General features: G+C 47.7%; 1 protein-coding gene across 1 annotated transcript in view; it reads left to right on the top strand.

Annotated features, from left to right (window-relative positions):
- The window catches only part of LOC126212662 (uncharacterized), a 742156-nt gene extending 725363 nt beyond the window's left edge, over window positions 1-16793 (top strand). The window contains exons 5-6 of the mRNA XM_049940084.1: window positions 16323-16469; window positions 16752-16793. Coding sequence (XP_049796041.1) covers window positions 16323-16469; window positions 16752-16793 — 189 coding nt within the window. The remainder of the gene's footprint in view (window positions 1-16322; window positions 16470-16751) is intronic.
- Window positions 16794-18536: the final 1743 nt, after the last annotated feature.

Raw genomic sequence — 18536 nt, 5'->3', positions numbered from 1 at the left:
CCGGGGACCTGCCAAGAGAGGAGGAGGAGAGGAAGGGGAGTGGGAGAGCGAGAGGGGAGAGCAGAGATGCCACGGGCAGGGGAGAAAGGGGGGAGGGAGGAAGGGGGAGGGGAAACCCGGGGGAAGAGGGGTGGAGGGAGGGGACGTGGGAAAAGGAAAGAGAAGGGAAGGGAAGAGAAGGGAGGGAGGGTGCCCAAAGGAAAGGACACCGGAAGTGGGGGGTGGGGGCAGGGTCAAAGTTGATACGAGGGGTAGATGGAGGGGAGGAGGACATCATCAGGGAGGGGGAGCTGGCGGAAGCCACCTTGGGAGAGGGTAAGGAGGGTGGAGAGACGGAGACCAGGTGGGACGTGGGAATACAGGCGCGGCAGCGGGCGGGGGTGGGAGAGGATTGGGGAGACGAGCGGGTGAGGAGGATCGAGTTTGCGGGAGGTGTACAGGATCCGTATCCTTTCAAGGAAAAGGAGGAGGTGGGGGAAGGGGATGAGATCGTACAGGATCCGTGTAGGGGAGGGGAGACGGATGCGATAGGCGAAGCGGAGAGCATGGGGCGTTCAAGGATTTGGAGGGATTTATAAAAGGAAGGGGGGGCGGAGATCCAAGCCGGATGGGCATAACAAAGGATAGGGCGGATGAGGGATTGATAAGTGTGGAGGATGGTGGAGGGGTCCAGACCCCACGTGCGGCCGGAGAGGAGCTTGAGGAGACTGAGTCGGGAGCGTGCCTTGGCTTGGATTGTCCGGAGGTGGGGAGTCCAGGAGAGGCCGATTGGCGAGCTCATAGCGCCCCTTAAATGCACGTGAACAGGCAACCTTTCCCCTTCCCCACCAGAGGGAGACACAAAAAGCTGCGATCAGCACAGCGGCGCCACCGCCAGAAACGGAGGGCGACTGCTTCACACTACGCGCTGCGGCGCGCTCTTCTAAACAGCAATTTTTACCACGGCTCACTTCCCTAGCCGCTCTTTCCGCCAACCTGTTGTCTTCCAAAGTTGGTCCCCAAAGCAGAAGACAGGTTATCGGTCGTGGGATCTTCTTCAGTGGAGCCTGCTATGCTGCCATCTCAAACTAGTACCAGTGTTTGTGCTTTTTTTGTGGGATGCCACTTGCCCAGGTTAGTCTCCGTATCTACAGGGGTCAAAATCTGTAGTACTGACAATGATGGTTGGCGACACCTCTCATGTATCCGGTTTGTTTATATTTTAAAATCTCACTTTTTACACTGTCTTCTACATAGCTTTCTTAATACTAGAGAATGAACAGAAGTCATGGGATAGCGATATGCGATATGCACATACACAGAATTTTGTATCCCGCCTGGAAGGTTGGCCGAATGACGAAAGCGAGTAGGAGCAGGAAAAGATGAAAGACTCTCGTTACTGCAGTGTGAATTATAGATGTTTACTGTAGGCAAAAGCAAGTTAATAAATGGTTACATAACTTTGCAATGATGAGCAAAGCCTTAGACCCGTCGTAAGCACTACATGGTCTCAATAGGAAGCCAACAAGCGCTGTTTCCAGGCCGTCTGCTCTTGATGAAATGGGCTGAATCTAAAGCGGGTTTCGTAGAGCTCCACAGCGCCGGCTAGAGTGCGCTGTCGTCGGTGTCTCGTAGTGCCAACTTAAGAACTTGCACCTACGCCGTGGCATCGTAGCTATCGATACCACACAGACGGTAGTAGAATCAGGAACACAATGGGAAATCCACTCGGGTGATTCGTGTTAAAAGGTTTGCGACGTGATTATAGCCTCTCTATGAGAATTAACAGACTTTGAAGTTGGACTGGTAGTTAGACGCAAGAGACATTTCATTTCGGGTATCGTTAGCAATTCAATATTCCGATATTCACAGTGTCAAGAATGTGCCGAGAATACCACGTTTCCTGCATTAGCTCTCACCACGGACAAGGCAGTGGCCGACAGCCTTCACTTAACGACCGAGAGCAGCGCCGTTAGCGTAGAGCTGTCAGTGCTAACAGACAATCAATGCGTGAAATAGTCAATGTCGAACCTAGGACGAACGTGTCCGTGAGACCAGCGTGACGAAGTTTGGCGTTAATGGGCTGTGGCAGGAAAAGACCGACTCGAGTGCCTCTGCTAACAGCACAACGTCGTCTGCAGCGCCTCTCCTGGACCGGTCACCATATCGGTTGCACGGTAGACGGCTGCAAAACCGAGGCGGGTCATATGGGTCCCGATATCAATTGGTAAGAGATGGTGGTGGCGTTGGAGTGTGGCGCAGAACCGCCGGACGGTGTGGCCGAGCGTTCCTAGGCGCTACAGTCTGGAGCCACGCCACGCTACAGTCGCAGGTTCGAATCCTGCCTCGGGCATGGACGTGTGTGATGTCCTTAGGTTAGTTAGGTTTAAGTAGTTCTAAGTTCTAGGGCACTGATGACATCAGAAGTTAAGTCCTATAGTACTCAGAGCCATTTGAAACATTTTGAACCTGCCGCCGACGCACTCATGTATATGAACGCTTTTTATTTATTTTTTTATTTTTTCTCGCAGAACCTACAGGGTGTTTCAAAAATGACCAGTATATTTGAAACGGCAATAAAAACTAAATGAGCAGCGATATGCTTGGGACAACAGTACATTTTCAGGCAGACAAACTTTCGAAATTACAGTAGTTACAATTGTCAACAACAGATGGCGCTGCGGTCTGGGGAACTCTATAGTACGATATTTTCCACATATCCACCATGCGTAGCAATAATATGGCGTAGTCTCTGAATGAAATTACCCGAAACCTTTGACAACGTGTCTGGCGGAATGGCTTCACATGCAGATGAGATGTACTGCTTCAGCTGTTCAATTGTTTCTGGATTCTGGCGGTACACCTGGTCTTTCAAGTGTCCCCACAGAAAGAAGTCACAGGGGTTCATGTATGGCGAATAGGGAGGCCAATCCACGCCGCCTCCTGTATGTTTCGGATAGCCCAAAGCAATCACACGATCATCGAAATATTCATTCAGGAAATTAAAGACGTCGGCCGTGCGATGTGGCCGGGCACCATCTTGCTGTTGGATCACCTGCTGCACTAGCTGCGCGTTGCCCTCTGTGGTTGCCGTACACGGTCGCCCTACCTTTCCAGCACGTTCATCCGTCACGTTCCCAGTCCGTTGAAATTTGGCAAACAGATCCTTTATTGTATCGCTTTTCGGTCCTTTGGTTACATTAAACCTCCGTTGAAAACTTCGTCTTGTTGCAACAACACTGTGTTCTAGGCGGTGGAATTCCAACACCAGAAAAATCCTCTGTTCTAAGGAATAAACCATGTTGTCTACAGCACACTTGCACGTTGTGAACAGCACACGCTTACAGCAGAAAGACGACGTACAGAATGGCGCACCCACAGACTGTGTTGTCTTCTATATCTTTCACATCACTTGCAGCGCCATCTGTTGTTGAAAATTGTAACTACTGTAATTTCGAAAGTTTGTCCGCCTGAAAATGTACTGTTGTCCCAAGCATATTGCAACAAACGGTGTATTTCTATCGCTGCTCGTTTAGTTTTTATTGCCGTTTCAAATATACCGGTCATTTTTGAAACACCCTGTACGTAGCCGTCGTCCAAAGTTGTCGACAAGGCGTAAGCTGGTGGTCGCTCCTTAATCTTAATGGTGTGAGCTGTGTTTACATGGAATAGATAGGATCCTCTGGTTCAACTGAACCGATCATTGACTGGAATTGGTTATGCTCGTCTACTTGGAGACCATTTGCACCCACTCGTGTACTTCATCTTCCCAAACCACGATGCAATTTTTATGGATGACAATACGCCAATTCAATGGGCCACAGTTGTTCGCAATCGTTTTGAAGAACCTTCTGGACAATTCGAGCGGATTATTTTGGAACCCAAATCGCCGAATGTGAATTCCATGGAACATTTATGGGGCATAATCGAGGGGTCAGTTTGTGAACAAAACCCTGCACCTGCAATGCTTTTGCAAATGTGGACGGCTACAGAGGCGGCATGGTTCAATAATTTTGCAGGGGACTTCGAACAAGTTGTTGAGTCCATGCACGTAGAGGGAAAGTAGGTATAACACGATATTAGACGGTATCTGGTCACTATTGGGATTTAGAATAAACATCCATTTCTACAATATTGTCCGTCCCGTTAGCTGAGTGGTCAGCACGGCGGTCTGTCACGCCAAGGGACCTGGGTTCGATTCCCGACTGGGTCGAAGATTTTTCCCTGCTCAGGGACTGGGTGTTGTGTTGTCCTCGTTATCATTTCATTATCACCAGTGGAAGGCAACGGGAAACCACCACTAGAACCACTTCCCTACACGCTAATGCGGTGGTCCTCTCTGACGAGGCTTCCCCCATGACAACACCTGCCGTAAGGCAGAACACAAGGTTTTCTTTCCTACAATATTCATGTGCTAACTTTCTTTAAAGTCAAAGAGAAAAATAGGTTTCAAAAATACTACAGAAAACATGAAAATGCATGAAATTTCAAATACGAGGGCAGTTCAATAGGTAATGCAACACATTTTTTTTCTCGGCCAATTTTGGTTGAAAAAACCGGAAATTTCTTGTGGAATATTTTCAAACATTCCCGCTTCGTCTCGTATAGTTTCATTGACTTCCGACAGGTGGCAGCGCTGTACGGAGCTGTTAAAATGGCGTCTGTAACGGATGTGCGTTGCAAACAACGGGCAGTGATCGAGTTTCTTTTGGCGGAAAACCAGGGCATCTCAGATATTCATAGGCGCTTGCAGAATGTCTGCGGTGATCTGGCAGTGGACAAAAGCACGGTGAGTCGTTGGGCAAAGCGTGTGTCATCATCGCCGCAAGGTCAAGCGAGACTGTCTGATCTCCCGCGTGCGGGCCGGCCGTGCACAGCTGTGACTCCTGCAATGGCGGAGCGTGCGAACACACTCGTTCGAGATGATCGACGGATCACAATCAAACAACTCAGTGCTCAACTTGACATCTCTGTTGGTAGTGCTGTCACAATTGTTCACCAGTTGGGATATTCAAAGGTTTGTTCCCGCTGGGTCCCTCGTTGTCTAACCGAACACCATAAAGAGCAAAGGAGAACCATCTGTGCGGAATTGCTTGCTCGTCATGTGGCTGAGGGTGACAATTTCTTGTCAAAGATTGTTACAGGCGATGAAACATGGGTTCATCACTTCGAACCTGAAACAAAACGGCAATCAATGGAGTGGCGCCACACCCACTCCCCTACCAAGAAAAAGTTTAAAGCCATACCCTCAGCCGGTAAAGTCACGGTTACAGTCTTCTGGGACGCTGAAGGGGTTATTCTGTTCGATGTCCTTCCCCATGGTCAAACGATCAACTCTGAAGTGTATTGTGCTACTCTTCAGAAATTGAAGAAACGACTTCAGCGTGTTCGTAGGCACAAAAATCAGAACGAACTTGTCCTTCTTCATGACAACGCAAGACCTCACACAAGTCTTCGCACCCGAGAGGAGCTCACAAAACTTCAGTGGACTGTTCTTCCTCATGCACCCTACAGCCCCGATCTCGCACCGTCGGATTTCCATATGTTTGGCCCAATGAAGGACGCAATCCGTGGGAGGCACTACGCGGATGATGAAGAAGTTATTGATGCAGTACGACGTTGGCTCCGACATCGACCAGTGGAATGGTACCGTGCAGGCATACAGGCCCTCATTTCAAGGTGGCGTAAGGCCGTAGCATTGAATGGAGATTACGTTGAAAAATAGTGTTGTGTAGCTAAAAGATTGGGGAATAACCTGGTGTATTTCAGTGCTGAATAAAACACCCCTGTTTTAGAAAAAAAATGTGTTGCATTACTTATTGAACTGCCCTCGTAAATGTTCCGGAACAATACACTGATGAGCCGAAACATTATCTGCAACGCTCACGGCAAGGTTGAATGCTCCTGGTGGAATTACTGGCTGACTACGCAGTAGCGGAACAATGTAGCAACGGGCAGTCATTAATGCGCAGATACCGGCCGCAAAGGAGGGAATCCACTGGTATAGAAGGTTCTCATAAAGGGCACTTTGTTGTGGCGCTGCGGCTGGGAACGAGAATCTCTGAAACGGCGAAGTTGGCCGCCTTATGGCGCACTACTGTCTTGAGCAACTGTGGGAAGTGGTTGACGGGTGGTGAAATAACGGGTAGGTTCAGATCGTTCAAATGGCTCTGAGCACTATGGGACTTAACATCTGAGGTCATCAGTCCCCTAGAACTTAGAACTACTTAAAGCTAACTAACCTAAGGACATCACACACATCCATGCCTGAGGCAGGTTTTCGAACCTGCAACTGTAGCAGCAGCCCGGTTCCGGATTTAAGCGCCTAGAACCGCTCGGCCTAACGCGTAGGCTGTGTGGTATTGGACGACCACATCTCATCACAAAACTTAGAGGTAGGCAGATCACCGGCTGTGTAATCCAGGATAGGCAGCGATCTGTGGTGACAGAATACAATGTTGGTGCAGGTTGTAACCCTACCCTACTGCGCACAATACTTATTAAAGCCTGTACTATGGTAAGTTGACGGGCTTCACCTCATAAGAAAGGATTTTGGTATACATGTTGACCGCGTGTACCTGAATGGAGGCAAAAATCAGACTTCCACCCACTGAGTAACAACAATGATACGTCAAGCAAGTCTGAAGTGCAACTACACGTTAGGACGTACAAGAAACGACACAGCAGATGCTACCAAATTGTTAATAATACGAGGTCGCCAGCCTAATTAGGCATTAACTGAGTTTCTTCCCAGTACAAGTTGATGTACGTTCAGACAAGACAACACGTAATAGCACTGCATAACATGGTAAATTTTAGAACCAGAAAATCTACTGAACTAATAATTTCACTTTCTGTACTAATATGGACAAGCCATAAATACACAACAATACACTATAATGTTTACTACAAACTTCGTACTGTCTATGGATCTGATTAAAATCGGGCATAGGTTGCCCCAGAAATAGCACTTTCGAAACACACATACAATGTCAATTTTGAAAAAGGTAAAACACTAATAAATTTTGGTTTTATATTGACTTTAACTTTGCTGGACAAATCAGTTCAGTACACTTCAGAATTTAAATGAATCAAAAAGGGGTGGGAGGGAACGCTGAAATTGTTATGATCACTGTACTGAAAATTTTGATTATGGAATCGTTAAGCACTCAAGATTTCCAATATATGAGTTACAACTCTTTTTGTCTTATTTCTTGCTCATTTAACTACCATTAATTTTGTCTCAAATTAATTAAACTTTATTACTAAACCAATTTCAACATTATCTTCCAACTTTGTCAGACCTATATTATTTGCCTCTATATTCATTAACAACAAAGTTCTTTAAACATCATTCTGACATAGATAGGTCTGCAGGTAATTATTATTAACATAAGCTTTAAATCTTCATCTCGGGACGCTCGGATTGCACAACATGTGGAAAGGACCCTGTCTAGGTTAGTGATTAGGAAAATTAAATGATAGGACTGTTCTGGTAAAAGTTAAGTTGTTATTGAACAGTAAGGAACAAACGTAACACTGGTCCACACGAATACAGTACTAATAGTTTCAACCTGTTCGTATCGATGTGGCGGTTGGCAGGCGGCGAGATGGCGAGGCGCAGAACACACATACAATCACAGCTATGGCTCTTGATGTATCGGCACTTTACTTCTTCATAGCGTCGCAATATTTTTCCATTTAGTGCCTATAGAATTTTGCCATGCTGTACAGTCGTCGGAAACGGCACATCCGAGGATCAACGAAACCAAGTTTCCAGGAGAGCCTCCTCGATCCAGAACGTGTTACTTAGCCCGACTACTACTGCTGAGCCCGTTACGCCGTGCCGCGCCCGTGTGCATTTTCCCGCGCTCGCCTGCCATCCACCTTTTACCGCTCCCCTACAGACAGGGTATTCATCAAAGGTTTTGCACTCCACATATCCTAATACATTGCCTACGTATGGACCAGGCGCACAATTACAACTTTAACATCTTACAACAGTTTCAACATTTCTTACATTTCCATTTTTTTATAATATTGCTTGCAATTTGACATAAACATTAATATTCACATCGAAAATTGTGTACAGTTCCTTTAACATAATGGCATGAAACAAAAAAGAAATGAAATCAGAACATCGATTATACTAAGTTATCGAAAAACAGAAGCAAAAATCATTATATGTAGAATAGTATAACGTTGTTGTTGTTACAAGGTGCAAGTGTTTTCGAGAAGATCGTTCAAAAGCCACTGTTGAGGATGGGCCTGACATTACACGACCCACATATATGCCTGTGTTGACCCAACGACTTGGTCAGTTATTATTGCAGTGGCCACAGCATCACTGAGGTATCCATGTGGATCAATAGAAATGTGTCATGTGTCGAATGAATTGCGTTTCTTCCTACACCAGGTCGATGGTTGGTTCCTTACACGCCTTCATCCAGGCGAATCGCCGGCCGTTGTGGCCGTCCGGTTCTAGGCGCTTCAGTCCGGAACCGCGCTGCTACGTGGCAGGTTCGAATCCTGCCTCGAGCATGGATGTGTCTGCTGTCCTTAGGTTAGTTAGGACTGCTGACCCCAGATGTTAAGTCCCATAGTGCTCAGCGCCATTAGATTTTTGAACCAGGCGAATGGCTGCACTAGGAGGGGCGTTTGAAAAGTCTGCGCAAAGTCCGAGAGATGGCACCACCGGCGGATATCGAGGTCATCTTTAGTTAGTAGCATCTTTTGAAAGATCGCACACCAAGTTGCAGCCATATTGGTCTATTTCTTTGTGTTTAGCATTTGTGTGAATCGAGGAAATCGCGTGATTGTCAAAAAATTGACGGAAAAGAGTTTCGTGTTGTGATTAAATATTACTTTATGAAGGGAAAAACGCCTCAGGAGACGAAAGGGGAGCTTGATAAACATTACGGTGACTCTGCACCTTCAATTAGAACAGTTTATAAGTGAAACTTCCTGGCAGATTAAAACTGTGTGCCCGTCCGAGACTCGAACTCGGGACCTCCCCCAGGCTGTGGCTAAGCCATGTCTCCGCAATATCCTTTCTTTCAGGAGTGCTAGTTCTGCAAGGTCCGCAGGAGAGCTTCTGTAAAGTTTGGAAGGCAGGAGACGAGATACTGGCAGAAGTAAAGCTGTGAGTACCGGGCGTGAGTCGTGCTTCGGTAGCTCAGATGGTAGAGCACTTGCCCGCGAAAGGCAAAGGTCCCGAGTTCGAGTCTCGGTCGGGCACACAGTTTTAATCTGCCAGGAAGTTTCATATCAGCGCACACTCCGCTGCAGAGTGAAAATCTCATTCTGGAGTTTGTAAGTGGTTTCAAAATTTTCAGTCTCCATATGGGCAGAAGTGATTGCGAACGTTCTGGACTCCCTGTGGAGGTGACGACTCCAGAAATCATTGATAAGATCCATGATATGGTGATGGGCGCCAGAAGAGATAAGGTGTGTGAGATTGCTAGTGCTGTGGGCATCTGGAATGAACGGGTACATAATATTTTGCATAAACGTTTGGAGAAGAGAAAGCTATCTGCAAAATAGGTTCCGCGATTGCTCACGCTTGGCCAAAAACGGAATCGTGTGAAGTGTTGCAAGGATGGTTAGCAGCTGTTCAGGAAGAATCTGCAGGACTTTAAGCGTCGTTTCGTCACTGTGGATGAAACGTGGATACGTTACTACACTCATGAGACCAAACAGCAATGGAAAAAATGGCTTACCAAGGGAGAATCTGCACCAAAAAAGGCGAAGACCATTCTTTCGGCCGGAAAGGTTATGGCGACTGTCTTTCAGGATTCGCAAGGGATAATCCTCATCGGCTATCTGGAAAAGGGTAAAACTATTACAGGCATATTATTCATAGTTATCGGACCTTTTGAAAACCGAGCTGCAAGAAAAACGCCGGCGATTGGACCGCAAAGAAGTCCTTTTCCATCACGGCAATGCACCAGCACACACCTCAGCAGTTGTGGTAACAAAATTAGTGGAAATAGGATTCCAACTCGTTTCACGTTCCCCCTATTCTCCAGACTTGGCTCCCTCGGACTACTATTTATTTCCCATTTTGAAGAAATGTCTTGTGGGACAAAGATTTTATTCAAACGAGGAGGTGATTGCAGCAAATAAAAGCTATTTTTCAGTCTTGAACAATTCCTATTATTCGGATGGGATCAACAAATTAGAACAGTGTTGGACGAAGTGTATAAGTCGAAGAGGAGGCTATGTTGAAAACTAAAAAAAGCTTTACCCCAAACACGTAAACCGAGCGAGGTGGCGCAGTGGTTAGACACTGGACTCGCATTCGGGAGGACGACGGTTCAATCCCGCGTCCGGCCATCCTGATTTAGGTTTTCCGTGGTTTCCCTAAATCGCTCCAGGCAAATGCCGGGATGGTTCCTTTCAAAGGGCACGGCCGACTTCCTTCCCCGTACTTCCCTAATCCGATGAGACTGATGACCTCGCTGTCTGGTCTCCTTCCCTCAAACCAACCAACCAACCAACCAAACACGTAAGTAGTTTTTATTTTTGCACGGACTTTTCAAACGCCCCTCGTAAATGTTCACTGGGATGCAGGCCCGTGAAGCCATAGTCATGCTACAGCGTGCATTGAGTTGGGCTTCCGTGGGATTTCTGGTAATCGAGGTCATCGTGAGAGCAACATTATTCAGGACCACCTGCAATGCTTCACGCCTGAACAAGGCTGCCACTACAGCGATCACATCTTCCAGCAGGATAACAGTCTGTGTCGCCAGGTGAGAATCGTGCTACAGAGGTTTGAACTCACACTGATGTCTCGGTCAGCAGTGTGCATGATCTGTATCCACTGGAAGAAATATCGGGCACCAGCTGCGTGCGCGTAAACCACCGTCGCATGATTTGCAGGAATTGTTTGACCAATATAGAGACATCCCGTGCTACAAACGTCTGGAATCCTGTAACGGCTTGGAGAATCGACGCTAAGCAGAATCTCTTATGAAATTTGTTTGGAAAGTAGAAAAACACGCTTTTAAAGAGCTGGTCTAATTTTCTGCCTCGGGAATGTACACTATGTGATCAAAATTACCAGGACACCCCCCAAAACGTACGTTTATAACATTAGGTGCATTGTGCTGCCACCTGCAGCCAGGTACTCCATATCAGCGACCTCACAAGGGAACCTCCCTATCGCACCCCCATCAGAATTAGTTATAAGTTGGCACAGTGGATAGGCCTTGAAAAACTGAACACAGATCAATCGAGAAAACAGGAAGAAGTTGTGTGGAACTATGAAAAAAATAAGAAAAATATACAAACTGAGTAGTGCACGCGAAGATATGCAACATCATGGACACTTCGAGATTAGGAGCGCCGTGGTCCCGTGGTTAGCGTGAGCAGCTGGGGAACGAGAGGTCCTTGGTTCAAGTCTCCCCTCAAGCTTTAGCAAAGTTATGATCCATCCATACGTTCATTGACGTCTCTGTTCACTGTAATAAGTTTAGTGTCTGTGTTTTGCGGCCGCACCGCAAAACCGTGCGATTAGTAGACGAAAGGACGTGCCACTCAAATGGGAACCGAAAACTTTTGATCGTAAGGTCATAGGTCAACCGATTCCTTCACAGGAAAACACGTCTGATATATTCTATACGACACTGGTGGCGGCTTGTGCGTCACACGACAGGAATATGTTGTCGACCCACCTAACTTGTACACTTAGCGAATGGGTAAAAAGATTCTTCCACGTTGCCCGATTAGGTTTTCTTGTGGATGTGATAATTACTCCGAAAAAAGTGATGAAAACATAAGAGTTTGTCACTTAAATTGCAACAAATCAATCCAAGTCTCACACTCGCACACTTTTCCCTGTGCTCTGTCAAAACATATGTTTTTTACGTTTTCAAATTTTTCCGCGTGTAGACCGTCAAATCCTGCATATGTCCAAGCAAATCTGAACATGTCCTGGAATTTTGGAGAGCGAAGTTGATTATGTGTGAGTGCCTGAACTTTGATAATTGTCTGAAAATAAAGAATTAAACTTTTTGCTCGAAGGAAGACTTGAACCAAGGACCTTTAGTTCCGCAGCTGCTCACGCTAACCATGAGACCACGGCGCTCCTGTATTCTGTCGGTACTTGATGTTGCCTATCTTGCACATGGACTACTCAGTTTGTATATTTGGCTTATTTTTTCATAGTTCCACACAACTTCTTCCTGTTTTCTCGATTGATCTGTGTTCAGTTTTTCAAGGTCTATCCACTGTGGCAACATAACTGAATCTGAGGGGGATGCGATGGGGAGGTTCCCTTGTCAGTAGTCATTAGACATCGTGAGAGAGCAGAATGGGGCGCTCCGCAGAACTCACGGACTTCGAACGTGGTCAGGTGATTGGGGGTCACCTGTGCCATACGTCTGTACGCGTTATTTCCACACTCCTAAACATCCCTAGGTCCATTTTCAATAATGACTGTGTGGACGATCTGTGTGACGATGTAGTGCTGATTATACACTCCTGGAAATGGAAAAAAGAACACATTGACACCGGTGTGTCAGACCCACCTTACTTGCTCCGGACACTGCGAGAGGGCTGTACAAGCAATGATCACACGCACGGCACAGCGGACACACCAAGAACCGCGGTGTTGGCCGTCGAATGGCGCCAGCTGCGCAGCATTTGTGCACCGCCGCCGTCACTGTCAGCCAGTTTGCCGTGGCATACGGAGCTCCATCGCAGTCTTTAACACTGGTAGCATGCCGCGACAGCGTGGACGTGAACCGTATGTGCAGTTGACGGACTTTGAGCGAGGGCGTATAGTGGGCATGCGGGAGGCCGGGTGGACGTACCGCCGAATTGCTCAACACGTGGGGCGTGAGGTCTCCACAGTACATCGATGTTGTCGCCAGTGGTCGGCGGAAGGTGCACGTGCCCGTCGACCTGGGACCGGACCGCAGCGACGCACGGATGCACGCCAAGACCGTAGGATCCTACGCAGTGCCGTAGGGGACCGCACCGCCACTTCCCAGCAAATTAGGGACACTGTTGCTCCTGGGGTATCGGCGAGGACCATTCGCAACCGTCTCCATGAAGCTGGGCTACGGTCCCGCACACCGTTAGGCCGTCTTCCGCTCACGCCCCAACATCGTGCAGCCCGCCTCCAGTGGTGTCGCGACAGGCGTGAATGGAGGGACGAATGGAGACGTGTCGTCTTCAGCGATGAGAGTCGCTTCTGCCTTGGTGCCAATGATGGTCGTATGCGTGTTTAGCGCCGTGCAGGTGAGCGCCACAATCAGGACTGCATACGACCGAGGCACACAGGGCCAACACCCGGCATCACGGTGTGGGGAGCGATCTCCTACACTGGCCGTACACCACTGGTGATCGTCGAGTGGACACTGAATAGTGCACGGTACATCCAAACCGTCATCGAACCCCTCGTTCTACCATTCCTAGACCGGCAAGGGAACTTGCTGTTTCAACAGGACAATGCACGTCCGCATGTATCCCGTGCCACCCAACGTGCTCTAGAAGGTGTAAGTCAACTATCCTGGCCAGCAAGATCTCCGGATCTGTCCCCCATTGAGCATGTTTGGGACTGGATGAAGCGTCGTCTCACGCGGTCTGCACGTCCAGCACGAACGCTGGTCCAACTGAGGCGCCAGGTGGAAATGGCATGGCAAGCCGTTCCACAGGACTACATCCAGCATCTCTACGATCGTCTCCATGGGAGAATAGCAGCCTGCATTGCTGCGAAAGGTGGATATACACTGTACGAGTGCCGACATTGTGCATGCTCTGTTGCCTGTGTCTATGTGCCTGTGGTTCTGTCAGTGTGATCATGTGATGTATCTGACCCCAGGAATGTGTCAATAAAGTGTCCCCTTCCTGGGACAATGAATTCACGGTGTTCTTATTTCAATTTCCAGGAGTGTATGTTTTGACGATGCCATTATGGCGCTTTAGGACATGGTGTATAAAAGACTTGAGGATAGTCGTTACGGACTGAAACCGGTCATCGTCTAAAGAACTGATACTGCGATCAAAGACTGGAATAAAAACATTTGACAGTACTGGATCACCGTTTGTATATGCGACTATGTCGCAGTTGGTGATCCTTAGGTCCACTGGTTATGTGATAGTGAATTGGAAACCTGAAGGGACACGTACAGCACAAAAGCGTACAGGCCGACATCGTCTGCTGACTGACAAAGACCGCCGACATTTCAAGACGGTCTTAATTTGTAATAGGCAGACATCTATCCAAACCACCACACATAAATTCCAAACTGCATCAGGATCCACTGCAAGTACTACGACAGTTAGGTGGGAGGTGAGAAAACTTGGATTTCGTGGCCGAGCGGCTGCTCATAAGCCACACATCACGCCGGTAAATGCCAAACGACGCCTCGCGAGGTGTAAGGAACGTAAACATTGGACGATTGAACAGTGGAAAAACGTTCTGTGGAATGACGAATAATGGTACACACTGTGGCGAAAGCCCGCTGAACGCCATCTGGCAGCGTCTGAACTGCCAGCAGATAATGTCGGAGGTGGTGGTATTATGGTTCAAATGGCTCTGAGCACTATGGGACTTAACTTCTGAGGTCATCAGTCCCCTAGAACTTAGAACTACTTAAATCTAACTAAGGACATCACACACATCCATGCACGAGGCAGGATTCGAACCTGCGACCGTAGCAGAAAGCATTTGACTCGGTGCCCCAGGATGTAGCGCCTAGAACCGCTCGGCCACTCCGGCCGGCGGTGGTGTTATGGCGTGTTCGTGTTTTTAATAGAAGGGCCTGCAACCTTTGTTGTTTTGCGTGTCACTATCACAGCACAGGCCTACATTGATGTTTTGAGCACCTTTTTGCTCCTTGCTCCCGACTGTTGAAAAGCAATTCGGAGATGGCGTTGCATCTTTCAACTTGACCGAACACCTATTCATAATGCACGGCCTGTGGGGGAGTGGTTACACGACAATAACATCCCTGTAATGGACTGGCCTGCACAGAGTCCTGACCTGAATCCTATTGAACACCTACGGGATGTTTAGGAATGCCGACGTAGGGTCAGGCCTCACCGACCGACATCGATACCTCTCCTCAGTGCAGCACTCCGTGAAGAAAGGGCTGCCATTCGCCAACAAACCATACAGCGCCTGATTGTATGTATGCCTACCAGAGTGGAAGTTGACATCAATGCTAACGTGGGCCAACACCATATTGAATACCAGGGTTATCGATGGAGAGCGCCACTAACTTGTAAGCCATTGCCGGCCGTTGTGGCCGAGCGGTTCTAGGCGCTTCAGTCCGAAACCTCGCTGCTGCTACGGTCGCAGGTTCTAATCCTGCCTGGGGCATGGATGTGTGTGATGTCCTTAGGTTAGTTAGGTTTAAGTAGTTCTAAGTTCTAGGGGACTGATGACCACAGCAGTTAAGTTCCATAGTGCTCGGAGCCATTTGAACCATTTGTAAGTCATTTTCAGCAAGGTTGTAACCTCCCCACAACAAATTCGAATGACAATATTTATTAGAAATGGGAGCCAAGTGTAACCTTCCCGCAAAATTATTAATGACAAAGACAATTAAACAAAAATTAGCAATCTGATCCAAGTTCCCATAAAATAATGAAACATGATCCCATGACAATGAAAGTACAGTGTTAATCAAAACTCAATTTAACCGAAATGTCGGTCTTTGGCCCCGTGCAAAAATCAGAATTAATTTCTTACCTTAGTAAAACTGCATGTCAAAATTCTACTCTTATTCTGCGTCACCGCTTGCAGCAGATGCATCGCAATAACTAATTTTTTTTTGAAGTTAATTGAAAATTTTTTATTTTAAAGGAAATGGAAGGAAATCGAATGATTCTTTGTTAAAAAATTGCTTTTAAATCAAAATTATTATTGGGGGCGATTCTTACAGAAATTACACTTAATTAACATCATTAGTTGATCGCAATGCTGCTTAATAATATACCTTGTCCTGAATCTTGACCAGTGGCATGTCGACGCCCGCCGACCGCTCACACACACAACTGCACTCTCTCATAGCTAAACCGCGACTGCGTCATCTCCGACGCGCTACTCGCAACTGCTAGCTCGCAACTGTATTGTATCGCAACTCTGGTCAAAGATTCTGTGCCTCACCATCGCTGCCTATGAAACGTACGCGATTCAAGGTGTCCGGATACTTTTGATCACATAGTGTACATCGATCTCAAATAGTCTATTTTTAATCAGCCATTTACGAAAGAAAGATAACTGGAAAATGAATGGAATCGTACAGTACGGTAATCATGGTATGTATCGTAATCTAGTATTGAACAGAGAGCGCCCGTGGTACAGATTGGCTGTGCGGTGTTGTCGGCAGGTGGAGATGCTGTACCAGCGCTACTTCCTGCGCACCAACCAGAGCAACATGACGCACCTGCTGGGCCTGCTGCTGGCGCTGTGCACGGTGCTCGCCTCGCTGCACCTGGCCACGCTGCTCATGGCCCCCGAGGCCGCCCCCGGCGCCGTCGCCGGCGGCCTGGGGGCGGGGCCGGGCGCGGGGGCGGGCGCCGACACCGGCGTCGCCTCCTCCGCCGTGGCGCTCACCCTCGTCGCCTGCATCCTCGTCTACGCCGGTGAGTACCGCCCCCAGTCTGTGACGCCGCCGCTGTCGCGTCTGTAGACTATGTGCTGCGCGGAGGCCTACCTCAAAGGGGACCTCCTACATTGTCTCTCGCAATGTAACGAGCTGACTGCTACGTACGGCCGCAGGTGTGAGTACACTAAGACTTCACATTGCGTATTCCAGTATGCAACTTTCAGAACTTTCACGCAGATTGATAAGCTGTGATTTATAATGCGCGTTATACAGTGCTCTGTAAACCAGTGGTCGTCAAATACCGGGTGATCAAAAAGTCAGTATGAATTTCAAAACTGAATAAATCACGGAATCATGTAGATCGAGAGGTACAAATTGACACGCATGCTAGGAACGACATCCGGTTTTATTATAACCAAAAAAAATACAAAAGTTCAAAAAATGTCCGACAGATGGCGCTTCACCTGATCAGAGATAGCAGTAATTAGCATAACGAAGTAAGACAAAGCAAAGATGATGTTCTTTACAGGAAATGCTCAATATGTCCATCATCATACCTCAACAATAGCTGTAGTCGAGGAATAATGTTTGGAACAGCACTGTAAAGCATTTCCGGAACTATGATGAGGCATCCCTAGAGATGTGGGTCGATCACGATACACTTGCGACTTCAGGTAACCCCAAAGCCAATAATCGCACGGACTGAGGTCTGGGGACCTGGGAGGCCAAGCGTGACGAAAGTGGCGGCTGAGCACACGATCGTTACCAAACGACGCGCGCAAGAGATCTTCCACGAGTCTAGCAATATGGAGTGGAGCGTCATCCTGCATAAACATCGTACGTTCCAGCAGGTGTTTATCACCGAGGCTGGGGATGATGCGATTCTGTAACATATCGACGTACCTCTCACCCGTCACGGTAGCAGTTACAAAACCAGAATCACGCATATCCTCGAAGAAAAAAGGCCCGATAACGGTAGATGTTGTAAATCCAACCCATACCGTGACTTTCTCGTCGTGCAATGGAGTTTCCACGACACTTCTAGATTTTCGGTAGCCCAAATTCTGCAGTTGTGGGCGTTGACAGACCCTCGGAGCATGAAATGAGCTTCGTCGGTCCACAACACGTTACCCAACCAATCGTCATCTTCCGCCATCTTTTGAAACGCCCACACCGAAAATGCCCTCCGCTTCACTACATCGCCAGGTAACAGTTCACGATGCCGATGGATTTTGTACGGATATCATCTGAGGATACGCCTAAGTGCCAACCAAACAGTAGTGTATGGAATGCCGGTGCGACGTGCGACTGCACCAGCGCTGACTTCCCCGTGCATAGACGAACGCGCTACAGTCTCCACTTCTTCCTGAACTGTCTCAGCAGCATTACGCCTTGTGCTAGGTCGGCCACTACGGGGTCTATCGTCTAAACAACCCGTGGTTTCGAACTTCCAAATCATTCTCGCCACAGCTGCATTTGTCAAAGGACCTTCACCCGTTCGAATCCCCTTCCTATGGCGATAGGATCGTAACGCTGAACTAGCACATTCCCCATTCCGATAATACAGCTTCACTAAAAGCGCCTTTTCAGGTAACGTCAACATGCTGCGACTGCTCTCATTACAGCTCCTTTTATACACGATTGTCATGCGCAGTCACTGACGTTTTGCTGTCCGATCTCTGTATTAATTCGTAACCTACATAAACGAATGTGTTATGAGCCTGCAATAGACCAGCTAAAGGCGCGATAAATTGCCACTCAAGTAGTATTCGGACCCAAGAAACATAGTGTCGACTGTTTCAGATTACTGTCACCCTCAGATACTCAAAGCAGTTATCTCTCAATATTAGTAGGTGTAACCTATTGCGTATAACACGGCGAAAATCCCCATTAATGTATGAGTACAAAATAAATGATCAGTCTTTGGAAGCGGTAACATCAGTCAAGTACCTGGGTGTGACTATTCGAAATTATCTCAAATGGAATGATCCGATT

The sequence above is a fragment of the Schistocerca nitens genome, chromosome 11, assembly GCF_023898315.1.
Source record: "Schistocerca nitens isolate TAMUIC-IGC-003100 chromosome 11, iqSchNite1.1, whole genome shotgun sequence".
Taxonomy (NCBI): Eukaryota; Metazoa; Arthropoda; class Insecta; order Orthoptera; family Acrididae; genus Schistocerca; species Schistocerca nitens.
The sequence above is the reverse complement of the archived record's forward strand: the minus strand, read 5'-3'. Positions and strand labels throughout refer to the sequence as shown.